The sequence below is a fragment of the Cyphellophora europaea genome, assembly GCF_000365145.1.
Source record: "Cyphellophora europaea CBS 101466 unplaced genomic scaffold supercont1.1, whole genome shotgun sequence".
In the NCBI taxonomy this organism is placed as follows: Eukaryota; Fungi; Ascomycota; class Eurotiomycetes; order Chaetothyriales; family Cyphellophoraceae; genus Cyphellophora; species Cyphellophora europaea.
The window spans coordinates 2,380,911-2,404,936 of NW_008481797.1; the positions used below are offsets into that span (position 1 = coordinate 2,380,911).

The following is a 24,026-nucleotide window of genomic DNA, read 5'->3' on the forward strand; positions in this document are numbered from 1 at the left end:
TCTTGATACGTAGCTCGACAGGCAAAGAGTAAGCTCACTTGACTGTCGGTGATAGGGCAGAGAACAGTCTCGCTCGACAGCGGCGCAGCGGGGTGTTGCTCGTGCAGGCCCGTCGCTTGCAATCTTCAGTTAGGAAGAGAAATACATGAGGCTTCGCTGATGTGAAGTACCGTTCGTAGACGCAATCACGAATCTCTCTGGGAAGGTCGGCGAAGGACTTGCTGTTTGGATCATCCTTAGGGAAGATAGTGGCTGTGGCTAGAACCATGTCGGACATGTCTACCCGTTTATCGTCAGTGGAGGGAAACCATACAAAGCCTTGACGATATGGAGAACTCACCTACTCGACGAGGGCGACTTGCTGGTAAGTAGGTCATTCTTCGCAAGAACTCAACAAGCCAATTAGAAGGTCGGAAGTAAATTCTGACGGCAAGTCTGAAACGAACCCGCGAAGAACATGTTGCGTGTGAAGTTGGTCTGGTAACCTGCAATCCACCCGCTGCTACTAGTCTTGGCAATGCTCAAGCAGCAGCACCATGAGACTTCGGCCTCCGTTGAAGGTTGCCCATTGTAAGCGTGGACATGATCAAACTTCTTTCACGGCCTGTTGCGTGGAGTGGCGCAGAATATTGACCCTCAATGCTAGACTTATGAGAAACCGTAGCGTCTTTGCTTGCTTATCCCCTGGAGGCAGGTTGCTCGGATTGCACTCGAGATCAGGCACCATCGTCTCGTTGATGGGGACTGTTCATCCCTTGTTGATTTCATCAAACTGCGCCATCGTGTGGTCGAAGACCCTTTTGGCCATGCCGTCCTCCCGCGCTTGCCTTAGCGCCTCATTCTGCGTCTTCGCGCTCGAATTGTCCTGCACCAGATATACCCCCCCGCCAATCCTGCCATCAACCCCCTTCTGCACCATTGTGCCTTCGCCACTGACTCCCTCTTTCAGTCTTCTGAATCGCCCGTTGGTTGCTGCAAAGACCACCCGCTCACCCGCCTCCTCACTCGTATAACCCACCCACCTCATCATCGGTGCAACCACCCACTCAAGGACGACGCGCAACCACGCCGAAAACCCATTTCCTACCCTCATACCGGTGTCACCAACCCAGCCCGGATACAAATGACAACACACCAGCCGATCATTGCCCTCCTGCTTCGAAAACTCCTCCAGGAACAGTGTCGTCATCGTCGTGGCCGCAGCCGCCGCGTTCATTGCGCTGAAATTCTTCTCGAGCAGTAAGTCGTCTGGGAACAGCTTGCCTTCCATCCCAGCCGCCAACACGCTTACCACCCGCGGACTCGGCGATTTGCGCAGCAGCGGTGCTAGTGACACCAGGAAACGCATACGGCTATAGTACCGGATGGCGATCAGGCGATCGATGCCTTCTGGCGACACTTGGTGGCTAAAGTCAATGTACCCGGGACTCATGATAAGCAGATCCACGCGGCTGGCGAGCCGGATGATCTCGGCGGCGGCTTTCTCGGCGTCTGCAACCAGCGTGAGATCTTTGGCGACGACGGCGTGGAAAGTGGCGCCTGAGTTGAGCATCTGCAGGGATGCCATGAGGCTATCTAGGCTTTTGCGAGAGCGACCGACTATATAGATGGTGGGTGCGGTTGTGTGGTGAGTGAGGGAGCGGAGAGCCCCAAGTCCAATACCAGCCGTTGCACCGACGAAAACGGCAGTCACGCCCGACCCGGCGTCGGCCAGGGAGGTGTTGTTGAGGAGAACATCGGAGTATGAGACGGCCATTGTGACTAGAGGTGGGCTGTGGATTTAGTCGACAGCACTGGATTGATAGCAAAGCTCGTCGCGCATCCGAGAAGGTTGCTGTGATTACGGATATATATCCCGCCACCAACGCTTACGTGTCACACGAAAGCACTCAACCAGGTTACCAGATACAGACAGTGATACCCTCAACAGTGAGCGACATCAACAACTTTCTAGTCCGCTGAAATTCAACACCGACAACCAAAGGCCAACCCGTCAAGTTCACCCGCCCGGTGTGATAGTCACCCCGCCTCCAAGCCGGAGCAACGCTGCCGCACACGTGACACCCAACCGGCACGCCAGTTGGACCGGGAATATGTACGTAAAGAACAAGCATGTGGCGCTTTGGCTGGCACTGTTGTCCGGGAGTGGCTTGTCCAGAAGGCTTGCGGTTGCCAGGGGTATATGTGTATGTGGAAGTGTGTCAAATACAGTCGTGGCATCAAGCGACGAGGCGTCAACCCCACGGTTGGCCCTAGCAGCCGTAGTGTAGCGAAATCCGTGGCTGCTCACCTGCAATGGCAGGCTGTCTGATCTACCTCATAGCTAGAAGAAACCGTCCTCATCTAGAATGCAAACACCCGAGAGGAAGTCCGACAAACGCGTGGACCCTAGATGCCTAGCACAACAAAGCACCGCACTGGACCATCTGAGTCGAATTCCCGCTGCCCTTTGTGTTCTGACTAACTTTTTCGGTGACCCTGGATTCGTAGATACCCGAAATGCGAACTCTTTCGCACAAAAGCGCGCCGCCGCTAACAAGTTGAACAGTCTCCCTCCCAGATTTGTCCCGCGCCTTAGATCCTATGCCTGTACACCCTCTCCTGCTCCGCAATGTGCCGGCCCATCGGCGACCTGGCGTACTGTTTCGCGGCCCTCAACTTATCCTCATAGTAATAAGCCTGCTCCTGATCTCGCCTCGCCCTCTCCTCGCGCGCAAGGCTGCTTCCGCGCGTAGGGTGCGTCCCCTGCCCCGCTTTGGAGAGATTCAACTCCTTAAGCATCGCGATCTCCGCCTGAGAAGGCTGGACCGATGACGGCTCCTTCTGAGATCGAGCTGGCGCGGCATGACTGTTTTTCACGGTGTGCATCTCGTGTCTGGTGGGGATGGCGGGGAGTTTCTTCTTGGGAGGTGGTTGAGATGGCGGTAGTGGGTAGTGGTAGATGTCAGCGTTGTCGTCATCCGAGGGGCTTGTGCTGTAGTTCATGTAGGTGAAAACGCCGCCGCGCTCGCTGCCTTCTGATGAAAGCGTCAAGCGGGGGTCCACGGCGCTGTCGTTAGAGTAGTTTAGCTCGTACTGATCGGGTTTCTGGAAAGATGCTTCAGGGATGCGCCACTTCTGAATGTTAGGTGGATAGCTGTCTATGCCGCGTTCGGAGGATGGGCTATAGATCGACTGATCGCGAGACGTTGCTGAGCGGGCGACCACCGTGTCGGAACGCAGGGATTTGGAATCGAGATCAAAATGGAGAGATGACATGGAGTTGAGTGAGACGGCTGGAGGCGATGCCGGTCTTACTGCTGTCCGTGATGTGGATGGTCGGCCCATAGTGATAAGGCTCCGTGGGGACATCGCAGTATCTACCGTTTCAGTCTCATCCATCTCGGGGATCGGGGTTCGTGTGCGGCGACTGCGACTTGGCTGCTTATCGACACGCTCAGTCATCAACATCGGCTCTTCTGTAGAGCGTTGGCGTTGTAGTTTCGAAAGTTGTGCAGGCTCTGGTCCTTCGTAGATACAATGCAGGGGATCTAGGGATGCAAACTTTCTGATGTGGTCGTTAAGTCGACGCTCGAGGATGTCACTCTTTAGGCGCGCTTCCGGGCTTCTTTCCAGGCACTGTACCACAACCTGTAGAATGGCACCGACTGCGGCTAGAACTCGGCTATCGTCCTTCTTGACTTTCTTCTCTGCGTCATTAGCTCTGTAATCGCCAAGAGTCAGCAATCTGATACGAGCCGTAGCTAGTCAGGGGGTTTTGATAGTGCAATTCGGGTATTCCTGGGCGGCACGCCTGGGGATGCGAGCTTCCCACACCAGAACTGAGGATGCGGGGTTCGGTTAGAAAGCACTCACAATATCTGTGCCCACGACATGACTTGGCTAAGGTTGGCGTGAAAGCTCGCGTCAGCCAATCCTCCCCCTCGGCCAGCGTTTCGGTTGTTCTTGGAGCGGTGTCGCGCGAACGAGCTGAATGTCCGTTTGCACAGGACTGTCAGGATGTCCATAATGACAGCACCTAACGAAAACACGTCGGCTGCGAAAGAGTCGTGCTGAACCGATTGCCATGTCTGAACAACAGCAGTTCTGCTCTCGGGAGCTGCGACGAAGAGCCCACGATGTTTGGAACCAGATCTGCCACGTCTCTTTCCCTCAGAGCTGATGGACGATAAGACGGATGGAGCGCGAATGGAGTCTCCAGAAATATCAGTCATACTGGCCATAGTCCTGCCTCGACCCAGACCGAATGAGTCCACTGAATTTATGTCAACCGGATTGCGCCTTGTATGCCTTTGAATAGGCACTGTGGCCTTGCCAGCGCCCGGAGCATTACTGAGTCGGAGACGACTGTACTCGCTCTTTGAGGCCGCTGTGAAGGCATAGGCCCCATCTTGCTTCTCGTGGCTTCCAAGTGTTGAAGCCGACCTGCGCGTGCTGGGATCTGCGGGGTCCAGGGTCTCGTTTTGCACCTTTCTTCCGGAGCGGCTACCAGAGGGGAGTGATATTTTCCCTGATCCAGTACTCTGGACGGTGACGGCCCTCTTCCACCTCTCGGGAGGAGCATACTGGTAAGCTTCGATGTCGTCGGACTTTGTGGTATTACATAGAAAGCCTTCACCGTCCATAGGCCCAAGACAGATCTGGAAAGTGTTGGTAATGTGGATGTTGGATGGTCGGACAGCACCGTGATGACCGCCATTGGCATGCAGCCAAGCAGTAGCATTCGCGAGACAGTGAGGCCAGTTAACCAATATTTGCCGGCGGTCGGACTTGGACAGGGCATCGAAGGGTTTGGGCTGATCCATGAGGAAAGACTTGAGGGTATATTCGCCGGCAGGAGTGGACAATATGTACATAGTGTCGCTCTGAAGATACGAAGCATAGACGGAAAGTGTATGTTCGTGAGAGAACTTCTTCATCTCTGCGATCTCATTCAACACATATTCTTCGGAGGACATGGACCGAATGTTGACCTTTCTTCTGATGAAGACTTCGGAAGGTTCAGACGGCAGTCGCACCGTGTCGACACCATCTTTGTTGATAGGAAGTGCGAGTTTGAGGCCGACGGTAGTAACAGGGACTGTCTCTTCGTCGGCATATCGAATATGCTCGCCATCCTCAAGCACTCGTGCCAAGTACTTGAATTGATTTTTATAAAAGCGCTTGTCTAAGGCTGGGTCGGCCTCTAGCGAAAGTCGCAAACCTGGGACTGCCACCTCGGCAATAGGAAGGTCATCGTCGTCGAAAGAGTCGTCAATGACCCCGAAGATCTGATCTGGAATGCCAGTAGCGACGAGAATTAGAAACAACCGCTTTGCTTTGGTGAGGATCCAGTCCAGGTAAGTGTCATCAGTCAGATCTCCTCCGAAATAGAGTGAACGCTTCAAGATTTCTTGTTCATTGGCCCGCAAGTGCGAATGAACATAAGCAGACGTTATGGTCTCGTCTACCTTCTCGTCCGTCCACCAATTCCCGCCCGAAGGCATGTTCGGAGTATGGAACGTCCCTGGTGTTCATGAGACTTGGCACCACAGAAGAAAGTTGGTTCGCAAGGGAGTGTTAAGGGAGACAAGGTCATCACCAGCAACGTAATAGGAGTAATTGAAGGGAATGGATGATGGAAAGGACAAGCAGGATGGACGCCTAGCCAAAACAAAACCAAATCAATTCTGAACGACCTTCATATTGGACCTGTTCTCTCGAAGTTGAGATAACGTGCACGGTGACATGGTAGGCGTGCCACCGAGTGGGGCTCGCAACCCAAGAGGCCGTAACGCGTCGTCTTATCGTCCCGGCGTCTCGGCGGCTCGCGTCCCAGGTGGACATTGGCTGGGGCAGAAGCATGCATGGCGGGTAACCGTGATGCCCAGGGGGCAAGACGCCGAAAGTGAATTAACAAATGGGTCCAGCTATCGCAGGTCCGAGCATCACCCTCGCCTCGGAGACGACAGGATCTCGAATGAGAAACGGCAGGGTGCAGTCAGCACACTTGCGGGGATATGCAGTTTTCTCGGTTGGAGTTGAGACAGGATTTTACGCCACCGTCTCATCTCGCAAAAGCGCCAATGCCCCTGGACCTTTGCAACGGCAAGGGATGGTAGACGCAAACCTTCAGATGTGCGACCCAGGAGGCAAATCCGTCAGGCCGGGCTGTCACAAACGGTGCGACAGGGAAGTGCATAGAGCAGGCTCACACAGGTACCGCCATCCCACCTTTTGGCTAGGGCGTTTAAATAAGGGACTAGCTATTTTAGATGGAATGCCGAGTGTTGATCAGGCACCATCAGATGTCGTCGAACAGAAAGAAAATGGGGGTTCCTAACGTTGCGTGGATACCAGGCGAGGATCGTTCCCGACATCCGCCATGATGCTTACGGGATGCGGCACGGCGGCAACAAGGACTATACTTCCCCGAGAACGGCTGACAGCGGCCCAGAGGTGTTGAGAAGCACAGAACCGGATATGCGTAAGGATCCATTAACGGTCGCAGAGACGCGAACGAGCCTGAGAAAATGAGCAGAAGATACGATGACAACTCGAGATATGTCAGCAGTACAGAGGAGAAGCAATTTATGATAGCAGGCCTTGGCCCGAGATAGCAGGTGAGAGTGATCCCACAGTTCCCGGCATGCGAGCGCTTTAGGCGACCTGGAATTTCGCCTGTTCAAGGGGCACCTGAACTGAAGATCCTGGGCTCGGCTCCGGGCGTCGGGCGTTCCCCGGTGGCCTCGTGGCCCGGCTCAACGGCCCAGCTCACGCTGCCCTACGAGTACTCCGTACTTAAGAAGTGGTGGGGTTTCCATCAAGCACCAACTAGGCACTGTAGGGTACTCGAGCCTCGGTGTGGCTATTGCGATATGACTCCCAATATCCCTATGTGTACACTGCACTTGGATGTTCCAGGCTGACTTGTATACAGGATAGAGCTGATGGAAGTCTATTTCCATAATATGGCTGGGGTCCGAAGATGTCTGGGATTAGTTGCCCTGTGCCGACGAGTACTCGACATCGGTCCCCCTTTTATTGAGATCTATGCTTGCACTGCATTTCATGAAATCCATACAAAACATCAAATAGCTCTCACCGTAACACCTGAGCTTCCTGCAGGCATGGAACGGCGATGTTGCACCAACGCATGCCAGTAAGAATTTCCCCGTGCGGCGTACGCGGGACAAAGAAATTGAAAGCAGTCGGCGCCCGGGACTTTGGGCTACACAAGCCTTTAAGCACATCTTGTGTCGCGCCCCACAATCGAGCATCGTGTTCCGTACACGGAGCTTGGATTAGAACCGTGGCGCAAGTTGAAGCACTTCAGCTAGAAGGAAGCTGATGTTCCTCTCGATGCGCCCGTGCCAGCTGACTGCGGGCGAAGACTTGCGGGCTAAGAACGCGCGCCAAGTCTGCCGCGTTAGCCCAACGGCTTCCAGAACGAAACGACCCCTTTGCCAGGGCGGTCCTACCACGAGCTATGGCTTTCCCACGGGTTTCTTCGACCTTCAAAAGTCTGGCCATGGAATTCACTGTCAGTTCGACCAGCATTTGTGTCGTGCCGTGGTGTTGTCCGCCGACCCGCGAGCTCGCGCTAAAACATGTTCATTTCCGAAGGCTTTGACTGCTACTGCCCGGCTGACTCGGCAGCTAAAGCTCAACCCGCTAACTGGGGGCTGTCATGCTCCACGGCTGGGTGAAAAAAGACCGCAATCCAGGCGGCATCCACAAAATTATCGCGTACTCGTAGTTGGCGATCATCCGTCCTCCCACAATTGACCTGAAAATACGACTCAGCAGTCGCTTGGGATTCCAAGACAAGCTCCAGATGCTCAGTGCGAGCTACAGGTATTTCATTCCGCAGAAAATTCTCGTGTTGTGAACGAACCCAAGCGGGAATAGAATCCCCCAACGATCATCAAACAATGTCGTGCATCGCAATTAAGCACTCGTCCGCCCTGCAGATCTTCCGCGTCTCATCGAGCGTTCTAGTGGTTGGAGGTTGCGAAGTGGATAGAATTGACCTCAAACTGGTCGCCTGCGGCTGCTCCTACAGGCCTTGGTGCGGTCTTCTGGGGTCTAGACCATTGGGCACCGGATTTCTGCTCAGTGCTTTTTCATGCCTGTCGCTAGATCTGTATGATTTCTGCCTGTCGGCAGACTTGAAATCATCTTTTGCTTAGTGGACAAACATTCGACCTGACTGATCACTCCAAATCACCTTGATTTGGCTGCGCTTCTTCAAGTCGAATGCTAGTATCGCGCGTACGACTCAACACACTTCTCCTCCCGGCACATTCCCAGAAACAGCTCAGTATCCTACACGCTCACCGCACCCCCCGACGACTCGACTTGATAGCTGCTCTGTGCAATCACCATATTACATTAGCTGTTCGGGCCGTTGTTTGACGCCGTTTGCTTGAAACGCAGTGTCCTGCCCTCGCCCTCGCCCTCGCCCTCACCTGGGTCAGCGGGGTATCGCCTCGCTCAAATGGATGATGTCCGAACTATGCTAGCATACGAACAGCATCCTGTCGAACAAACTGTCGAAGAGGTTATCCCTGGAACACTTGAGAAGGACGGTCCGCTGGATTTTCGAGTTGGATGCAGCATCAACAACTGCGGGGAGGACTTCGAACGTCCGAGTTCAGAGAAAGAAGACCGACCACTCCCCTTCCACCTGAGGCGTACAAATACACCGGATTTGTTTGCTCGGCCGTTGAAGAGCTTCAGTTTCCACGAGCGAGCTTCTTCATCAACCCGAGAGCCGCGACGACTTTCCTCGAGCACATCCCCTCGCACCCGGTCGTCGCCCATGTACCTGACATCGCTCCCAGCTGTTGGAATATCAATAGAGCCGCACTGGGCTCAGGGCTCTTTCGTAGCAGATGAAAGGGAGGAAAGATTGGAACAGCCTCGCCACTCACACTCGTGGCCATCTGGTGCTGCCGTGACAACAACTGCGCACAGTGCCGGATTTGGCGTCGCACCTCTCCTCACACCACCTGAGGATGCAGAAGAATTCACATGGACTATACCTTCAGAGGCCAGCAAATCACCAAGACAAGAGTCATTGTCATCAGATCTAGATAATCAGAGGGTCGCTATCGCCGGGCGCGAGTCGTCGGATCAATCAACAACGCGCCCGTCAACCATTACTCTGCCGCCGGGAAACATGATGGACGCAGGCGGGATACCCTCCACCTGGCTGGGCCGTGCAATTCAGGTCATCGGTAAGTGCTGCAGCTTTTGCTCGAACACTGTGCTGATGAAAACGTCCAGTCTCCGTTAATAGCGATTTGACTCCCAACGCCCAGATGCATATGGTGGTGCAGGCCATGCCTCCCCACGTTGAGCGCCCGAGAACAGGCACAAAGCTGATTTTTGAAGAGGTCGTACAATCCCTGCAGCGCTCATCAACGAATGTGCCATATGTGACCATCACACACACGTACACAGATCACAGACCCGTCAGCCTCGAAGAAATCCCAGACTCCCCCCCTGCCACGCCCAACATCCATGATGGGTCTGACTATTTCGACAACAATACCATATTCACACACGTTGCTCAGGTTCCCGATTACCACAAGCCAAGCACGGTTTCAACAAATGGTGTTCGCAATCCTAAAGTCGCTGCCCCTTCGAGTGTGAATGTTAGTACGATTGAGCGGTACATTCCTCCTACCACAGCGGATGAAGTTCGAGATTTATTCTCTATCAGCCGTCGCTCTCACCTGGTCGATCGCCTTGGCGAGCTTAGTGCTACTCAGAATGGCACTCTGTTGCTTGTCTATCCCACAAAAGCTGGAGGACAGACGTTCAGCAAGTGGTACAAAGATCCTATCCTCGATCCTCTCCTTCGACGTTTCATGATGCTGCGTGGTTTGACTACTCCTGCAGGTGCAGCTCTTGGACGCCTAGAATCCGTGGACAGCCTGATGGATTTCGACCAAATGCAGACTGCTCTCCGGAAAGTCTGCGGAGAGCTTGCCCCGCAACTACCGCCTGTTGGAGGACGCAGCCAGTTTATCATCGACCACGCAGAAAAAGCAGAAGTTATCCTGGACCGTCAGACCTGGATTGAGCTTTTCCTCACTCAGGAAAGCTCTCGAATGAGGCAGGACCTCATCGACTATCAGAAGTCCGGGCAGCGAATGCCAGCATCGGGATTTGAGGCGTCTCCAGCTGCTCTGGCAAGAGAAGTCGAAGATGGCATCAGAAGCAGCAAAGAACACGCAGGCGGCATTGGCATCGAGGTCGGTGTCTTTGTTATTCGAAGGTCTCTGATATGAGCGTACGTGTTTTCTTGCATTCAAACAGCGAAGGCGCTTGGGACGGGTTGGCATGAATTATGAAGTCGAAAACGATGTCGTCAATCTCTGTTTTCGATACCGCTGAGCGGTCGTGAGCGGTCGAGACAACTAATACCACTTAATGATACAATGGACTGTACAAGTTACCTTTTCATGCAAGTGTAGAAAGTCGGTGCAGGGCTCGTCACAGTACGAGAGGCACAAGGATAATCCCCTGGTCTCTAGCTATGCGCGCTAACCAAAAATAGGATAGGCGCGATAGTGACATAAACTCTCGTGAGCACTTCAACTTCATTCACCTTCTCATGTCCATGATTGATCGACCCAGTCGCCATGAAACCAATGCAAAGGCCCTATCTCTCCAGGTGCTCGATTGTAGCGCATCGTGAAGTCGGTTGGCTGACACGGCCAGATGCGGCGAGGGGTTCGGTCACGGCAACGCCGCTATCTACATTGCCAGGACCTATTTTGTATGTATCATGGAAGAGTATGTTGATCTAATTGATTTCGGGCAAGAACTAGCGGAGAGCGGCCAGGTGCCTCCGAGCAGGTTTGCTCTTGCTATTTCGAAGCGAACGCACCTTCTTCCCGGAAATCGTGACCGGCAGTTCGCTTACGATCTTTGACCCATGTTTGCTGATACCCCTCTCGTACGGCGGTGCCTATTACGGTCGTCTTCTGTATTATCAGTTCTCAAGAGTTGTTCGAGACGTGTTCTCGGAGCGAAACTGCGGCTGCCGTTGATTTGTGCGCCAGGCAGTCGGGTGTAACTTAAATTTCGTGCCTTCCTTTCCCTCTGCTTTTGAACTTGGCCTTGGCATTGACTGGCCAGCACTCTCTCACGCTCGTAAATCTGCAAACTTCAGACAGCCACCTTCAACTCTACTATTCCGACAATTGCTTTCAAACACCTACAATTGGCGCTTACTAAAATGGCTCGTCTCGCTGGAGTTTTCATGGTTCTCGCTCTCTTCTTCTCTGCTCTGGTTCAAGCGATTCCCACCATTCATGCTCTTGGCTCCAAATTCTTCACCAGCGAAGGCCAACAGTGGTTTATCAAAGGTCTGTAGTTCATCAAGATCAGAGACAGACATGCTAATATTGTTTCAAGGAATTGCGTATCAACTGATTGAGGCTGATCCTCTCGTCAACACCGAGCAGTGCGAGCGCGATGCCGCCTTGATGCATCAGCTTGGTGCGAATGCCATCCGCGTCTACCACGTTAACGAGTCTGCCGATCACTCCGGCTGCATGAACGCCTTAGCTGCTCATGGCATCTACGCCTTTATTGATCTAGACAGCTTTCACTCCTATATTCGATTCGTGAGAGCACACCTACAGACAAAACTTCGAGTCTTCGACTGATGGGGGATAGGATACTGTATCTTCATGGGACAGCAACAAGTCTGAGTCGTATCGGGCCGTCATGGACAACTTTCAGCAGTATGACAACACTGCAGGATTCTTTGTTGGTAATGAGGTCCTCAATTCCCGTAAGTCGACCCCTTCCACGTGATTTTGCGGCAGCTCACGGTCAACCAGAGCTTGACTCCCATGCTGCTCCGTACTTGCTGGCTGCTGCTGTCGACATGAGAAAGTACCGCGATGCCAAGGGTTACCGCAAGATTCCAATCGGTTATTCAGCCACCGATACAGGCGCTCTTCGCCCAATGCTGCAAGACTACGTCGTGTGCCGTCCGGATGAGAATGAGCGCATGGAATTTTATGCTGTCAATACATACTCCTGGTGCGGCGCTCAGACAACGTACGAGACTTCTGGGTATCCTATGCTTCAAAATTCCTCGCAAGACTATCCAGTACCGATCTGGATGTCGGAAGATGGCTGCAACACCAACCCTCCTCGTGACTTCAAGGACCAGAATGCTGTCTTTGGACCACACATGGTCGACACTTGGTCGGGAGCTATGATCTATGAATGGATTCAAGAGCTAAACAACTACGGTCTGGTGAATTACGGTCCAGTGCTTGACGCTTCGGTTCAAGAAGGCAACAGAGTGGTTCAAGGGTAAGCTAACGATTTGCAGTACTTAACCATAGCTAAGTTGACCAGATTTACGCGCGAGGGCCAGCCTACCCCCGTTCAGCCAGATTTTGCCAACCTACAGAAGGTCTGGGCCACCATAACTCCCTCAGGCGTTGACGCATCTGCTTACGCTGCCACCTTCAAGACCAAGGTTCCGGAGTGTCCTCTTTCCACGGCCGGCGGATGGGCTGTCAATCCTTCGGAAAAGCTGCCCACTCTTGGTGCGGCCCCAGTCAGCTCGGGCATGCCTACTGGCTTACCTAAAGGAAGCATTACGGTTACAGGCATTTCGAGTGCTAATGCATCTACGTCCGGCGGCAATGTATCGCCAACGGCATCAGACAAGCCTTCTGGTCCCACCGAGCCGTCGGATTCGGAGTCCGCCTCAACGAGTGCAGGCGATGCTTCGGCGACCTCCGCGGGCGCGGCTGCGAAGCTTGGATCTGGTATGTTTGGCCGAAGCTTGAGCAGCTTCGAGCCAGTCACCGTGGTCATTGTTCTCGTCGCTATTGGCGCGGCCTTCGTCCTCTTCCTTTGAGCGCGAAAAGATGCAGGAGAACGAGCGAAAGGATGCAGTAAGAGTGCATAATGTCCGCAAATGGTGTACATAAGCAACCTGCGTTGCCAGTACAAGTAGCATAGAAGCCAATTCGTTGTGGCCCAGCCAGGACCAGGCCAACCAATCGAAGCATAGATACTGAGAGTGTGTTGCGGAATCATCGACTTTCCGCTTCCGCGATACGCGATAGGCACGGTTACTGTATTCGTTCGACCAGAGAGACATGTGAAGACACCAATGCAAAAGCTGACCAATATCTTGAACACAGACAGTAGACTGGAGCATTGAGCTTTGCCTTGAGGTCAGGAGCGTTTGCTCATAACAAGGATGTCAGTTGCCCAGGAGCAACGGTCAAGGGGCCTACTTTCGCCGTGATGGAAGCAACTTTGCTGCTGCCCAGAAGCCCAATGACCAGATATCTAGATACCTATTCAAAAGCGATCCGGGTCCACTCGGCCGAGACTCTATGGGACGAACTATGGAACCACGGCGACTGTCGGCGCGAAAGCATTTTTGCTCAACACAAATTGAGCGGCTCGACTTCCATTCACAGATGCTGGCTTACCTCAGGCTTGGCTTCTCATGGACCAGATCTGTCAGATCTGTTGCATCGGACCCCACTGCTTCTCACCGGGCTGCAGAAAGAACCACAACGGTTCGCAATGACTTTGAGGAGCCATCCCGTCAATCTTGTCGACCTCTGACGTGTGGACTCCAGCGTGCCTGCCACTACTCAAGCTATAAATATATTACAGAGCGACGCCTGATATTGATGTCGGTATCAAAGCGTGGTAAATGATCAGTTGCGACAAGCTAGCAGCGAACTATCCTACGGAGGCACTAGGACCTGCACTTCATGTCGTCCGGTATCTCGGATCGTGGCCAGAGGCCTCGCATTAGCGAGAGGGAGCGGGAGCTCACTCCACACCGTCAGCACACCCTGGACTGGTCCTTCGAGCCTCATTCGTTGGGGCGGCCGCTACGGGTAAACTGCCCGTGCTGCTCGCGAAGTTTTATCCACAAATTCGTCTCAGGCTCCGTCATGAAGATGGAATCTTTCCCTCTTCTCGCAACTTTATTATGACTCGAGGTGAAATTTTAGCATGTTGGGATTGTGAGATATGACGCAGCGGAGCGGGCTGTCACTCTTACCTCCGGCTTAGAAATACAGCTGTAGATAGCCGAGCCCTGCTTCGCATATTGTTACCGACCATGGATACGCAAACAAAAACTCCTGTAGACCGCTAATATCCCGTCTTGCGAGTCCCATACGGTCTGAATTGACGACCAGGGATTCTAGCTAGACTTCACCCATTCACTTCTGTTTCGGTTCTTGCATTCTTTGTTCTCACCTTACTTGAGTGGTTGTAAATTAACTCCGATTTCAAAACACGGTCTTGGCATCGATGCGGTCACCATCGCGATCCTCATTAAGTCCGATCATTTCGCCACTGCCGCAATCGTTTTGAATCTTCTCCAGATCATCTCTGACAATCTGTCCCTGGTGTTCTGACAGGCCGCTTTCAAGTCAAGATGTTGGGCCATCAGGACAGTGGTTACTACCAACGCCGGGCTGGCGACGAAGGTAAGAAAGAACCTGTGGCGGGCACCTTGAAGTGATTTCCACTGACTTCCCACGAGCGCACCAGACGAATCTGCACAACACTGCCCCTGGCCAGTTCAGCCATGACACCACCGCGGTTCAATCGCCTCATAGCTCAAATGAAGAAATATCCGGCCCTCGGGATGCTGAAGGTACCTGGGGTGAGCGTGATGTGGGCGGGCCTGTCAGTCGCGAGGAAGCAATGTCCGAGTTTGAGGAGATGCGCCGCCAATTGACCCAGCTCAGCCTCCAAAGAACGCGGAGCAGGACTTCAACCACTACTGGGCGACCTAGGATGTCATTTAAGCGCTCACGGACTCAGCCAGAGCGACCTCGGACTCGGTCAACGAGGCGTCCAAGCGAGGCCACTGGCGCAACCGCTGATGACGATAAGGAGGCTGGGCCAGAGGATGACGACGAGGAGGACGAGTTCGCGCTTGGCGACTTCCTACGGGATGGGCATTTCGAGAAGCGCACTCCCGAAGGCCATTCAGCGAAGAAGGTCGGCGTGGTCTACAAGAACCTCACCGTGAAGGGCATCGGCGCAACCGTGGCGTTCACCAAGACCTTGCCTGAAGCGATTATCGGAACATTTGGTCCAGACCTTTACAATCTGGTCTGTCGCTTTATCCCTTCGTTAAGATTTGGCAAGAAACCCCCAACAAAGGATCTTATTAAGAACTTCTCGGGTGTTGTTCGGGATGGAGAAATGATGCTTGTACTCGGCCGACCTGGTTCCGGATGCTCGACCTTCCTCAAAGCGATAGCCAACGAACGAAGAACTTTCGCTGCAGTTGATGGTGAAGTGATATATGGCGGCATCTCTGCGACCGAGCAGAAGAAGTATTACAAAGGCGAGGTCAACTACAACCCCGAAGATGATCAACACTTCCCCGATCTGAATGTCTGGCAGACGTTGAAGTTCGCTCTCACGAACAAGACGAGAAAGCACGAAGGGGGATCCATTCCCGTGATCATTGATGCGCTGCTGACAATGTTTGGCATCACCCACACCAAGTACACCAAAGTTGGCAACGAGTACGTGCGAGGTGTCTCTGGCGGTGAGCGTAAGCGTGTCGGCATTGCTGAAACTCTGGCTACAAAATCCACTGTCGTCTGCTGGGACAATTCGACTCGTGGCCTCGATGCTTCTACCGCCCTCGACTATGCGAAGTCACTGCGCGTCATGACTGATATCTCCAACCGCACTACTTTCGTCACTTTGTATCAGGCTGGCGAGGGTATCTATGAGCTTATGGACAAAGTGCTCCTGATCGAAGATGGCCGGATGATTTATCAGGGACCAGCCAATGCTGCCCGGCAGTACTTCGTCGACCTTGGCTATCATGCGCCCAACCGTCAGACGACAGCGGACTTCCTGACATCGATCGGCGACCCTAACGAGCGTCAATTCCAGTCTAAGGTTGAGCTTGCCTCCATACCCAAGACTGCTGAAGAACTGGAGGGAGCATTCAAAAAGTCTCAAATCTGGAAAGACACCCTGTCAGACGTTGAGCAATACGAACAGAAGCTACATGCTGACGAATGTGCCGATACACGCCAATTTCAGCAGGCTGTCTCTGAACAGAAGTCTAAGTCTCTTCTCGATAAGTCTCTCAAGCGATCCAGCTACACAGTGTCGTTCTGGCGTCAGGTTTTGGCCTGCACACAGCGCGAATTCTGGCTTCTCTGGGGTGACAAATCCTCGCTCTACACTAAGGCCTTCATCATCGTCGCCAATGGCCTCATTGTAGGCTCACTTTTCTACGGGGAAAGTTTCGGTACCGGTGGTGCTTTCTCTCGTGGTGGCGCTCTATTCTTCTCGATCCTCTTCCTTGGCTGGTTGCAACTGTCAGAATTGATCAAAGCTGTGTCTGGCCGAGTTGTGATTGCTCGACACCAAGAATATGCCTTCTACCGCCCGTCAGCTGTGGTAATTGCACGGGTCCTTCTCGATATCCCGGTCATCGCAGTCCAGTCCATTGTTTTCACGATCATTCTGTACTGGATGTCGAATCTGGCTGTTGATGCAGGCAAGTTCTTCATTAACTTGCTCTTTGTCTACGTCACCACGATCTGTATAACGGCTCTTTACAGAATGTTTGCAGCCTTAAGCCCGAGTATCGACGATGCCGTGCGCTTCTCAGGAATCGCTCTCAATCTTCTCATTATCTACGTTGGCTACGTTATTCCGAAACAGACACTTACCAGCGACGTCATTTGGTTCGGCTGGATTTTCTATGTGAACCCAGTCTCATATGCGTATGAGGCGGTTCTGACCAACGAGTTTGCCGGCCGCACCATGGAGTGTGACCCAGCGCAGCTTGTTCCTCAAGGACCTGGCGTTCGGCCTGACTACCAGGGCTGTGCTTTAACTGGTGCAACGCCCAATTCGAACACTGTGAGCGGCACGGACTACTTCTCAACTTCTTTCAGCTACTCGCATTCCCATGTCTGGCGCAACTTCGGTGTCATCATCGCGTTTACGGTACTATATATCTTGATCACTGCATTCGCCTCCGAACTCTTCTCCTTCGCTCAAGGCGGAGGCGGTGCTCTGATCTTCAAGAAGACGAAGAAGTCGAAGAAGATCGCCGAAGCCGAGAACAAAACGGTGGACGAGGAGTCACCTATGCCAGCGGCCCCACAAGCGTCTGCCAGCCAGTCTTCTGGTACTCTCGAGGGCGAGAAGGACAAAGTCGCCCAAGACATTTCTGGCAGCAAGTCGGTATTTACTTTCGAGGATGTGACGTACGAGGTTCCATACCAAGGTGGTACTCGCAGGCTGCTCAACAATGTCAACGGCTATGCCCAACCGGGCAAGATGATCGCGTTGATGGGTGCATCCGGGGCCGGCAAGACTACACTTCTCAATACCCTGTCTCAGCGTCAGAAGATGGGTACTGTTGGTGGAGATATGCTTGTCGATGGCCGCCGGCTAGGCGTCGATTTCGCACGTGGAACTGGCTTTTGCGAACAGATGGATCTCCACGACATGACTGCGACGGTTCGCGAAGCCCTGGAATTCTCTGCTCTGCTACGCCAGGACCGCCATGTCCCTCGCCAGGAAAAGCTTGACTACGTGGAAAAGATCATTGAACTTCTTGAGCTTCATGAGATTGAGGACGCCATTATCATGTCCCTGGGTGTCGAGCAGCGCAAGCGCTTGACAATTGGCGTTGAACTGGCGGCGAAACCTGATCTGCTTCTGTGAGTATTCCTTCCGCTCGATCAAGGGTGACAGACTTGCCGGAAGGGCTTTCCGAACTCACAGATGACCACATCCAAAAGACTCAGCTGTGGGTTCAGTGGCCTGCCTGCCAACTTTACCGACCCCTGATGCTCTACCACGCAAATTACTAACGTGTCCTCCAGCTTCCTTGACGAACCGACATCAGGCCTCGATGCTCAGTCGGCCTTCTCTATCGTTCGATTTCTGAAGAAGCTCTCTCATGCCGGCCAAGCTATTATTTGCACCATTCACCAGCCCTCGTCGATGCTCATCCAACAATTCGACATGATTCTCGCGCTAAACCCCGGCGGCAATCCATTTTACTTTGGCCCCGTCGGCGACAATGGTTCTGCCGTCGTCAAATATTTTGCCGATCGTGGCACACAATGTCCTCCCAACAAAAACGTGGCCGAGTTCATTCTGGAGACGGCCGCGAAGGGTGGCACCCGTAGCAAGGATGGTAAGCGTGTTAACTGGAACAAGGCCTGGGTCGAGTCCGATGAGAATAAGGCGATGCTTGAGGAGATCCGACGACTCAAGGATACCCGCAGCAAGGAAGTTGACGATCACCCCAACGATCAGAAAGAAGTGGTCGCGTTCGCCGCCCCCATCTGGGAGCAGACGTACCTCCTTACTAAGCGTACCTTTACCCAGTACTGGCGCGACCCTTCATATCTCTACGGCAAGATCTTCGTGTCTGTCATTATCGGCATTTTCAATGGTAAGCTGTCCCTCCTCTGATCCAATCCCTCCGGCGCCAACCCCACAATAAATTGGGCTACTTCGTGGTCATTCACCACCAGTCCCCATTCCGCAACTCGTACGGTGTCGCAACAGGAGCTAACTCATTACTTCTTTAGGCTTCACATTCTACAATCTCGACAACAGCATCGCGTCGCTGCAGTCCCGTCTCTTCACGCCTTTTCTTATCCTACTGATTCCCCCAACCATAGTGAATGGTGTGGTGCCTAAATTCTTCATGTCTCGCGCTTTATGGGAGGCACGCGAGCACCCGTCACGCATCTACGGCTGGTTTGCGTTCTGCACCGCGCAGGTTGTCGCAGAGATTCCAATGGCCGTCATTTGCAGCGTCATCTATTTCCTCCTGTGGTACTTCCCCACCGGACTGCCGCGGAACAGTGCCACTAGTGGCTACGTATTCTTCATGACCATGCTTTGGTTCTTCTTCCAAGCAAGTTGGGGGCAGTGGATCTGCGCGTTCGCGCCCAGCTTCACCGTCATCAGCAACGTGCTCCCGTTCTTTTTCGTTATGGTTTCGATCTTCAACGGCGTGGTTCGGCCGTACGAAGCTCTGCCAGTCTTCTGGAAATACTGGATGTACTGGGTCAATCCGTCGACATGGTGGATCGGGGGCGTGCTTGCAGCAGTACTGGGCGACCAGGTTGTCGAGTGTGCGCAGGGCGAGACGACCATCTTCAACGCTCCTCCAGGCCAGACCTGTGGAGACTACGCTGGCGACTTCATCAGACAGGGCATGGGTTATATCACGAACCCAGACGCTACGAGTGACTGTGGATATTGTCCTTATGCCAACGGCGCAGAATACCTGAGCACAATCAACATCAGTCCCGGCGACAAGTGGCGCGACCTGGGAATTTTTGTGGTGTTCGTCTTTAGCAATTGGGCGTTGGTCTATGTCTTCATCTACTGCTGCCGTGTCAAGGGCTGGACTTTTGGTATGGGCCCACTATTCAGCTATGCCGGTCGTGCGGTCGATGGTGTGAAAGGGCTGTTTTCGAGGAAGGAGTCAGCAGGAGAGGCCAAGAAGGTTGAGGCTTGAGTGCGCTGAGAGTGCGAGATGTTCTGAAGATGCGATTTGTACTGTCACGAGGAGTCTGGAGTCCAAACAATTGGTTCACGGCACAGAGGAAAAATAGATTGATACCCTAGAATAGAATTTCTTGCTTTACCTTCATTCAGCTTTGCATGACGGACAGAATTGACCAAGGAGGGGGGGGGGGGGGGTCCTCAAAATCACGTCGTAACGCATCCGAAAGCCTCTGTGGTGAGATTGGGGAACCCTTCCGTCAATGTTCTCGACCTTGGAGATGCTGACCTTGCTGGCGTGGACGCACTCGTACACATGCCCACACAGCCTCTAGTTGAGCTGCAAAGGACTAGGACTGCAACCAACCAGTCAATCATCCAGCATGACCTGGCCTTACCTCAGCTACATTTCACCGCGTCGTAGGCGACTAATTCCTGACACAAGGCAGGGAAGCGAAAAGACACCAACAGTAGCGTGTCGAACAACCAAAGCAATGTTTTTGTCCAATTCTCCCGAGCAAAGATGCTGTCCAGCAACCACAAGTGGGAGTCGATGCTTCCTGATATGTGCCCGGCAAGTGATCGTGCCTGGTAGGGCAACTTCCGGATATGCTACTTGCAGCTTTCCTCGAGACCGGGGCACTTTGTCAATACCACTACCAAACCTCTACCAAAATTCCCTTTTACCGAGGTAAGCTGGAACCCACCTCAAAATGGTAGGCCATATACCCGATCTGGAATGCCACGAACTCCCGACTGGCAAGATCGAATGTCTCCAATGCATTTCCGGCGGCAGTTAGAAATCGTGTCTGTAATTTCCCAGCTCCGGCTGCCTGACCTAGTGGTTACGAATTCTTTGGGCAGTTCACGGTTCTGAGGGGTACTCACTCGCCTCATTCTGGCCACCGACTGCCCGATAAAGAGTCATACATACCAGGTCTAGTGATTGAGAGATTCAGTTGCCTCGGTTGCAAAAGTCATAAAACTCATCTGCCCTGCCCTCTCGTCCCTCCCAGCGGGATTCTATTCCGGTGTCCTCAGTCAAATCAAGCAAGTCCCATACTCGATGCGGACAGCGGCGAAGTTTTGACGGGGACAATCGGAAATCCAGGCTCCCATGTCGATTCTTTGGAAACCAACGCAAGCCCGTACGTGGGTTTGTCTTTCTTAGGGCGCATGCGGCCTTCCCGGGGGGGAGGGGGGGAGATGCGGAATCCTGGTAGACTCCGAAGAGATCCTCAAGCTGCTGCAATTTGGTAGACTCAGAGGTTTCACAGGGGCCATGGGACTTTTCGAGCAGCGACTCACCTCATTTCCAGCTCACGACACCTGCAGCGATCCCGCGGCGGAAGGCCAGGGCATTTTGGGTGGTTCCCGAAGCGGCAGGGTGCCTGCCAGTTATGGTAACTGCTGTGTTACAGCGGCGAAATTACAGATTTTCTGCGCCGACATGCGTGATGGGTTTTCTTTCTGGCTGGCTGAGAGTCCCTCATCACCATGATCCAGACAACATCCCAAGGCACATCTCAAGTCGAGCCACTCATTCGGTCAGGGTGAGGGCAATGGACATCAGGTAAGCCTTTTGGCAATGCAATAGATTCAACAATGGAGAAGTATCCATGTATTTCAACGTGCTCAACCGGGACGCTATTAGAATTGCGGTGGAACAGTGTTGTGCCGCAACCACCGAAGGCAATATGGCTAGGCTGAGAAAGGGCGTTTCTTACATATTTGCCTTAAATCACCGTTGCTCTATCTTCAGCTCAAATGCGGCACTCGCAGACTGGCCAGCACCAAGTTCACAATACTGACAACGCCCTCTCCTAATATGAGACCACTCGCCAGCACGATTACCTTGGTCTCGCCCCTGCCCTTCCAATTCACCCAATACCCCGCAATCAAGCCGCCGGCTGTTCGCGCCAGTGTGAAGCTCGGGGTGTTGTACATGCCCACTGCGACGGCAATACCACCGGGTATCCACGGGTGCAGTCTTCTCTGCCACTCCACTTTCGAGTTCAACAGGTAGATGCGGAGCGCGGTGGTAAGACAAAATAGTGCGCCAAAGCATAGCGCAAACTTCCACGCCATTGGTGGCAGGCCTTGACCAGTGACAAGACGGGCAGTGAATATCCAGACGTAGGCGGTGGGGGTCTGGAATAGGTCGCCTGGGATGGGATACACGCTCACGTAAAGCTTGTATACGGCAGCAGAGACGACTGCACCAACGACGGACCCGATGAGCTGGCCATAGAACTGTGCTTTTGGTGAGGCGCCGATCAGATGCCCGGCTTTGAGGTCCTGCAGAATGTCGCCAGCTTGCAGAGCGCCTGCCTCAGAGACGGCCCCCGCGATGAGGTTGACGACGATCGCGTTGCTAGAGGACGGTGTGATGGCCGCGAAAATGAGTTGAGTGAGCTTGCTGATACCGGAGACGGGGTTGAGATCAGTCTCGCCGAGGGCACGAACGCCCATGATTGCCAGGAGGAGCGATATAAGCAGCGAGAGAATGTTGAGGGGAATGGAGATGTAGGAGCCGAAAGTCACATGGACGCAGGCAACGCAGAGGATCATGCTGAGAGGCAACAGCCAGGCGATGGTGCGGTTTGACACAAGATGATGGGGTGGAGCGTCGTCAGCAGGCTCATCGTCGTCCTTGCGCTGGGCTGGCGTCTGAGGGACCGCCGCGTAGCCTTGAGAGGGAACGATAAGATCCTTCCAGGAAGATGAACGCTGATAGTGATGCTTCGCAATGCGAAACCAATCGGGACCATAATATATGGTGGGACGGAGAAGGAGCCAGCCGAGGTTGACGACGGCGTCAGCAAGCATGATGGCTAGGCTGACCCAAACGATCCAGCCCTTGCTGCCATTCTCCCAATCATTGACTTCACCCGGCGCCCAGCCATTATGTTTTGCGATGGGACTGAGAACGGCCCATCCCACAATAGCACCGAGAAGCATATGTATTGTTGTTGCAGGACCCATGATTATGCCTTGCCCGACATAAGCTGGGGATGGGTTGAGTGTCCAGACCCATTGGTTGGCAAGATAGGTGCCGAATATAGGCAGCTTGTGCAAAACAGGGATGAAGTACTGCAATAGTGTATAGGCGCCAGACCCAGTGAAAGCTTGTACCAACAGTCTGATTTGTCGCTTCCAGTCGGTCCTGGAGTCATCTCCCTGACGTTCATTGTCATCCGCATCGCGCTCACTGTCATTGAGGAGCTGCTCCCGCTCCTCAGTGCCCTGCGTCTGAATCTCTCGCTGCGATTTACCCTTCTCTTGGCTGTCTCCGTGAAGTACGCTGATCATCAGCGCGGTAGCCGTGCCGCTGGGGAACTTCAGCCTCTCCCGGATGATAACCTGCTTTCTCAGAGGAATACCGAAAGCGACCCCGAAAAGGCACAGGCCAATAGCCCATACCGTCATTCTCCATAGGCTAAGGTCCAGAGGCGCTCCCTCATCCGACTTGAGTAGGAATTGCAGACTTGGTATAACTCCAACAAACCCACAGCCGAGAGGCATAGTACCCACGGCTCCAGCTACTGTCTGAACCAGGACATTCTCGACTGGGGTGAAGGGCAGAGTCAGGAACCTGGACACGGATTTGAACACCGCGAAGCCGATCAAGGAGGCTGGCATGGCCATGCCCGAAACCCATCCCGTCTGAAGGCCAAAGTATGTATTTGAGAAGCAGATGATGATGCCGATAGCCATGCCTACTGCTAAGCCGCGGAAGGTGAAATTGGTGCCGTCCAAAGGTGAGTCCGCAGCAATGCTCGAGCCATAGCAAGCATGGTCCGACCTGGTCCGATTGATTGCTTCATTTGCATCGTCGCCAGTGGGCTTTCTTGTGGGAGGGGATCCAGCGTCGGATAGCTCGTGGTCGGACAGATCAGAGCTCTCGCGAGGACTCAACGGCTGGCCCATGTCGATGCCTCCTCTATCAGGCGCCATCTGCTGTCTTATGCTGCAGATGATAACACTGCAGAAGAAGGGAGGCGCAAAAGCGGGTTCTCGATCATGATGGATTCGATGGTCACGAGCACGTCAGCGAGACGCCGAGGTTGCTTGGGCTGTGCGAGAAGGCTTTAGTCGCACTCAAGCTACGGGCACCTACAACGGCCTAAAAATGAGGGGTTGATAGGCAGCGTCATCGGTGAGGAACCAGGCCTGTATCGGCCCTCCACGAGAATCTCTCCCGAGCTTCGTCCGTGGTATGCTCTTGTCGAACCCCCACGGATAAACTTCTCCGATCGCGTGAATCTCGATGGGCTTTAATTCTAGACTTTGGGCTGTCACAATAATAAATCCCAAACAAGATACTACACTGCGGGTCCGCGTTAGGACTCAATCTCTGACAACTGTACCACTCCATTAAACAACCGCCGTCCATTGTTCGCACGACGACGCTTTAAAGACTACCCCGCAAGCGCCAGAATCACACGTTCATGCAGAGCCCGTAATGGCAGTGCTGGTCTCGAAGACACCAGTCGATT

At 53.5% G+C, this 24,026-nt stretch overlaps 6 protein-coding genes across 6 annotated transcripts; 3 read left to right on the forward strand and 3 right to left on the reverse strand.

The window, feature by feature from the left end:
• Window positions 1-748: 748 nt before the first annotated feature.
• HMPREF1541_00912 (uncharacterized protein) lies at window positions 749-1,756 on the reverse strand (the record flags this gene model as incomplete). Its single annotated transcript, XM_008713213.1, has 1 exon — window positions 749-1,756. The coding sequence occupies one exon, from the start codon at window positions 1,754-1,756 to the stop codon at window positions 749-751; it is 1,008 nt and encodes a 335-aa protein (XP_008711435.1).
• Window positions 1,757-2,574: 818 nt separating this feature from the next.
• Window positions 2,575-5,486, reverse strand: HMPREF1541_00913 (uncharacterized protein; the record flags this gene model as incomplete). The annotated part of the gene is made up of 2 exons (XM_008713214.1): window positions 2,575-3,703; window positions 3,856-5,486. 2 exons carry the CDS (start codon window positions 5,484-5,486, stop codon window positions 2,575-2,577), a joined length of 2,760 nt encoding a protein of 919 aa, XP_008711436.1.
• Window positions 5,487-8,497: 3,011 nt separating this feature from the next.
• HMPREF1541_00914 (uncharacterized protein) lies at window positions 8,498-10,280 on the forward strand (the record flags this gene model as incomplete). The annotated part of the gene is made up of 2 exons (XM_008713215.1): window positions 8,498-9,221; window positions 9,271-10,280. 2 exons carry the CDS (start codon window positions 8,498-8,500, stop codon window positions 10,278-10,280), a joined length of 1,734 nt encoding a protein of 577 aa, XP_008711437.1.
• A 953-nt stretch (window positions 10,281-11,233) lies between these two features.
• Window positions 11,234-12,883, forward strand: HMPREF1541_00915 (uncharacterized protein; the record flags this gene model as incomplete). Its single annotated transcript, XM_008713216.1, has 5 exons — window positions 11,234-11,363; window positions 11,413-11,624; window positions 11,677-11,794; window positions 11,844-12,327; window positions 12,373-12,883. 5 exons carry the CDS (start codon window positions 11,234-11,236, stop codon window positions 12,881-12,883), a joined length of 1,455 nt encoding a protein of 484 aa, XP_008711438.1.
• A 1,826-nt stretch (window positions 12,884-14,709) lies between these two features.
• Window positions 14,710-19,540, forward strand: HMPREF1541_00916 (uncharacterized protein; the record flags this gene model as incomplete). The annotated part of the gene is made up of 3 exons (XM_008713217.1): window positions 14,710-17,717; window positions 17,883-18,460; window positions 18,600-19,540. The coding sequence occupies 3 exons, from the start codon at window positions 14,710-14,712 to the stop codon at window positions 19,538-19,540; spliced, it is 4,527 nt and encodes a 1,508-aa protein (XP_008711439.1).
• Window positions 19,541-21,285: 1,745 nt separating this feature from the next.
• HMPREF1541_00917 (uncharacterized protein) lies at window positions 21,286-23,457 on the reverse strand (the record flags this gene model as incomplete). The annotated part of the gene is made up of 1 exon (XM_008713218.1): window positions 21,286-23,457. One exon carries the CDS (start codon window positions 23,455-23,457, stop codon window positions 21,286-21,288), a length of 2,172 nt encoding a protein of 723 aa, XP_008711440.1.
• Between the last annotated feature and the right edge of the window lie 569 nt (window positions 23,458-24,026).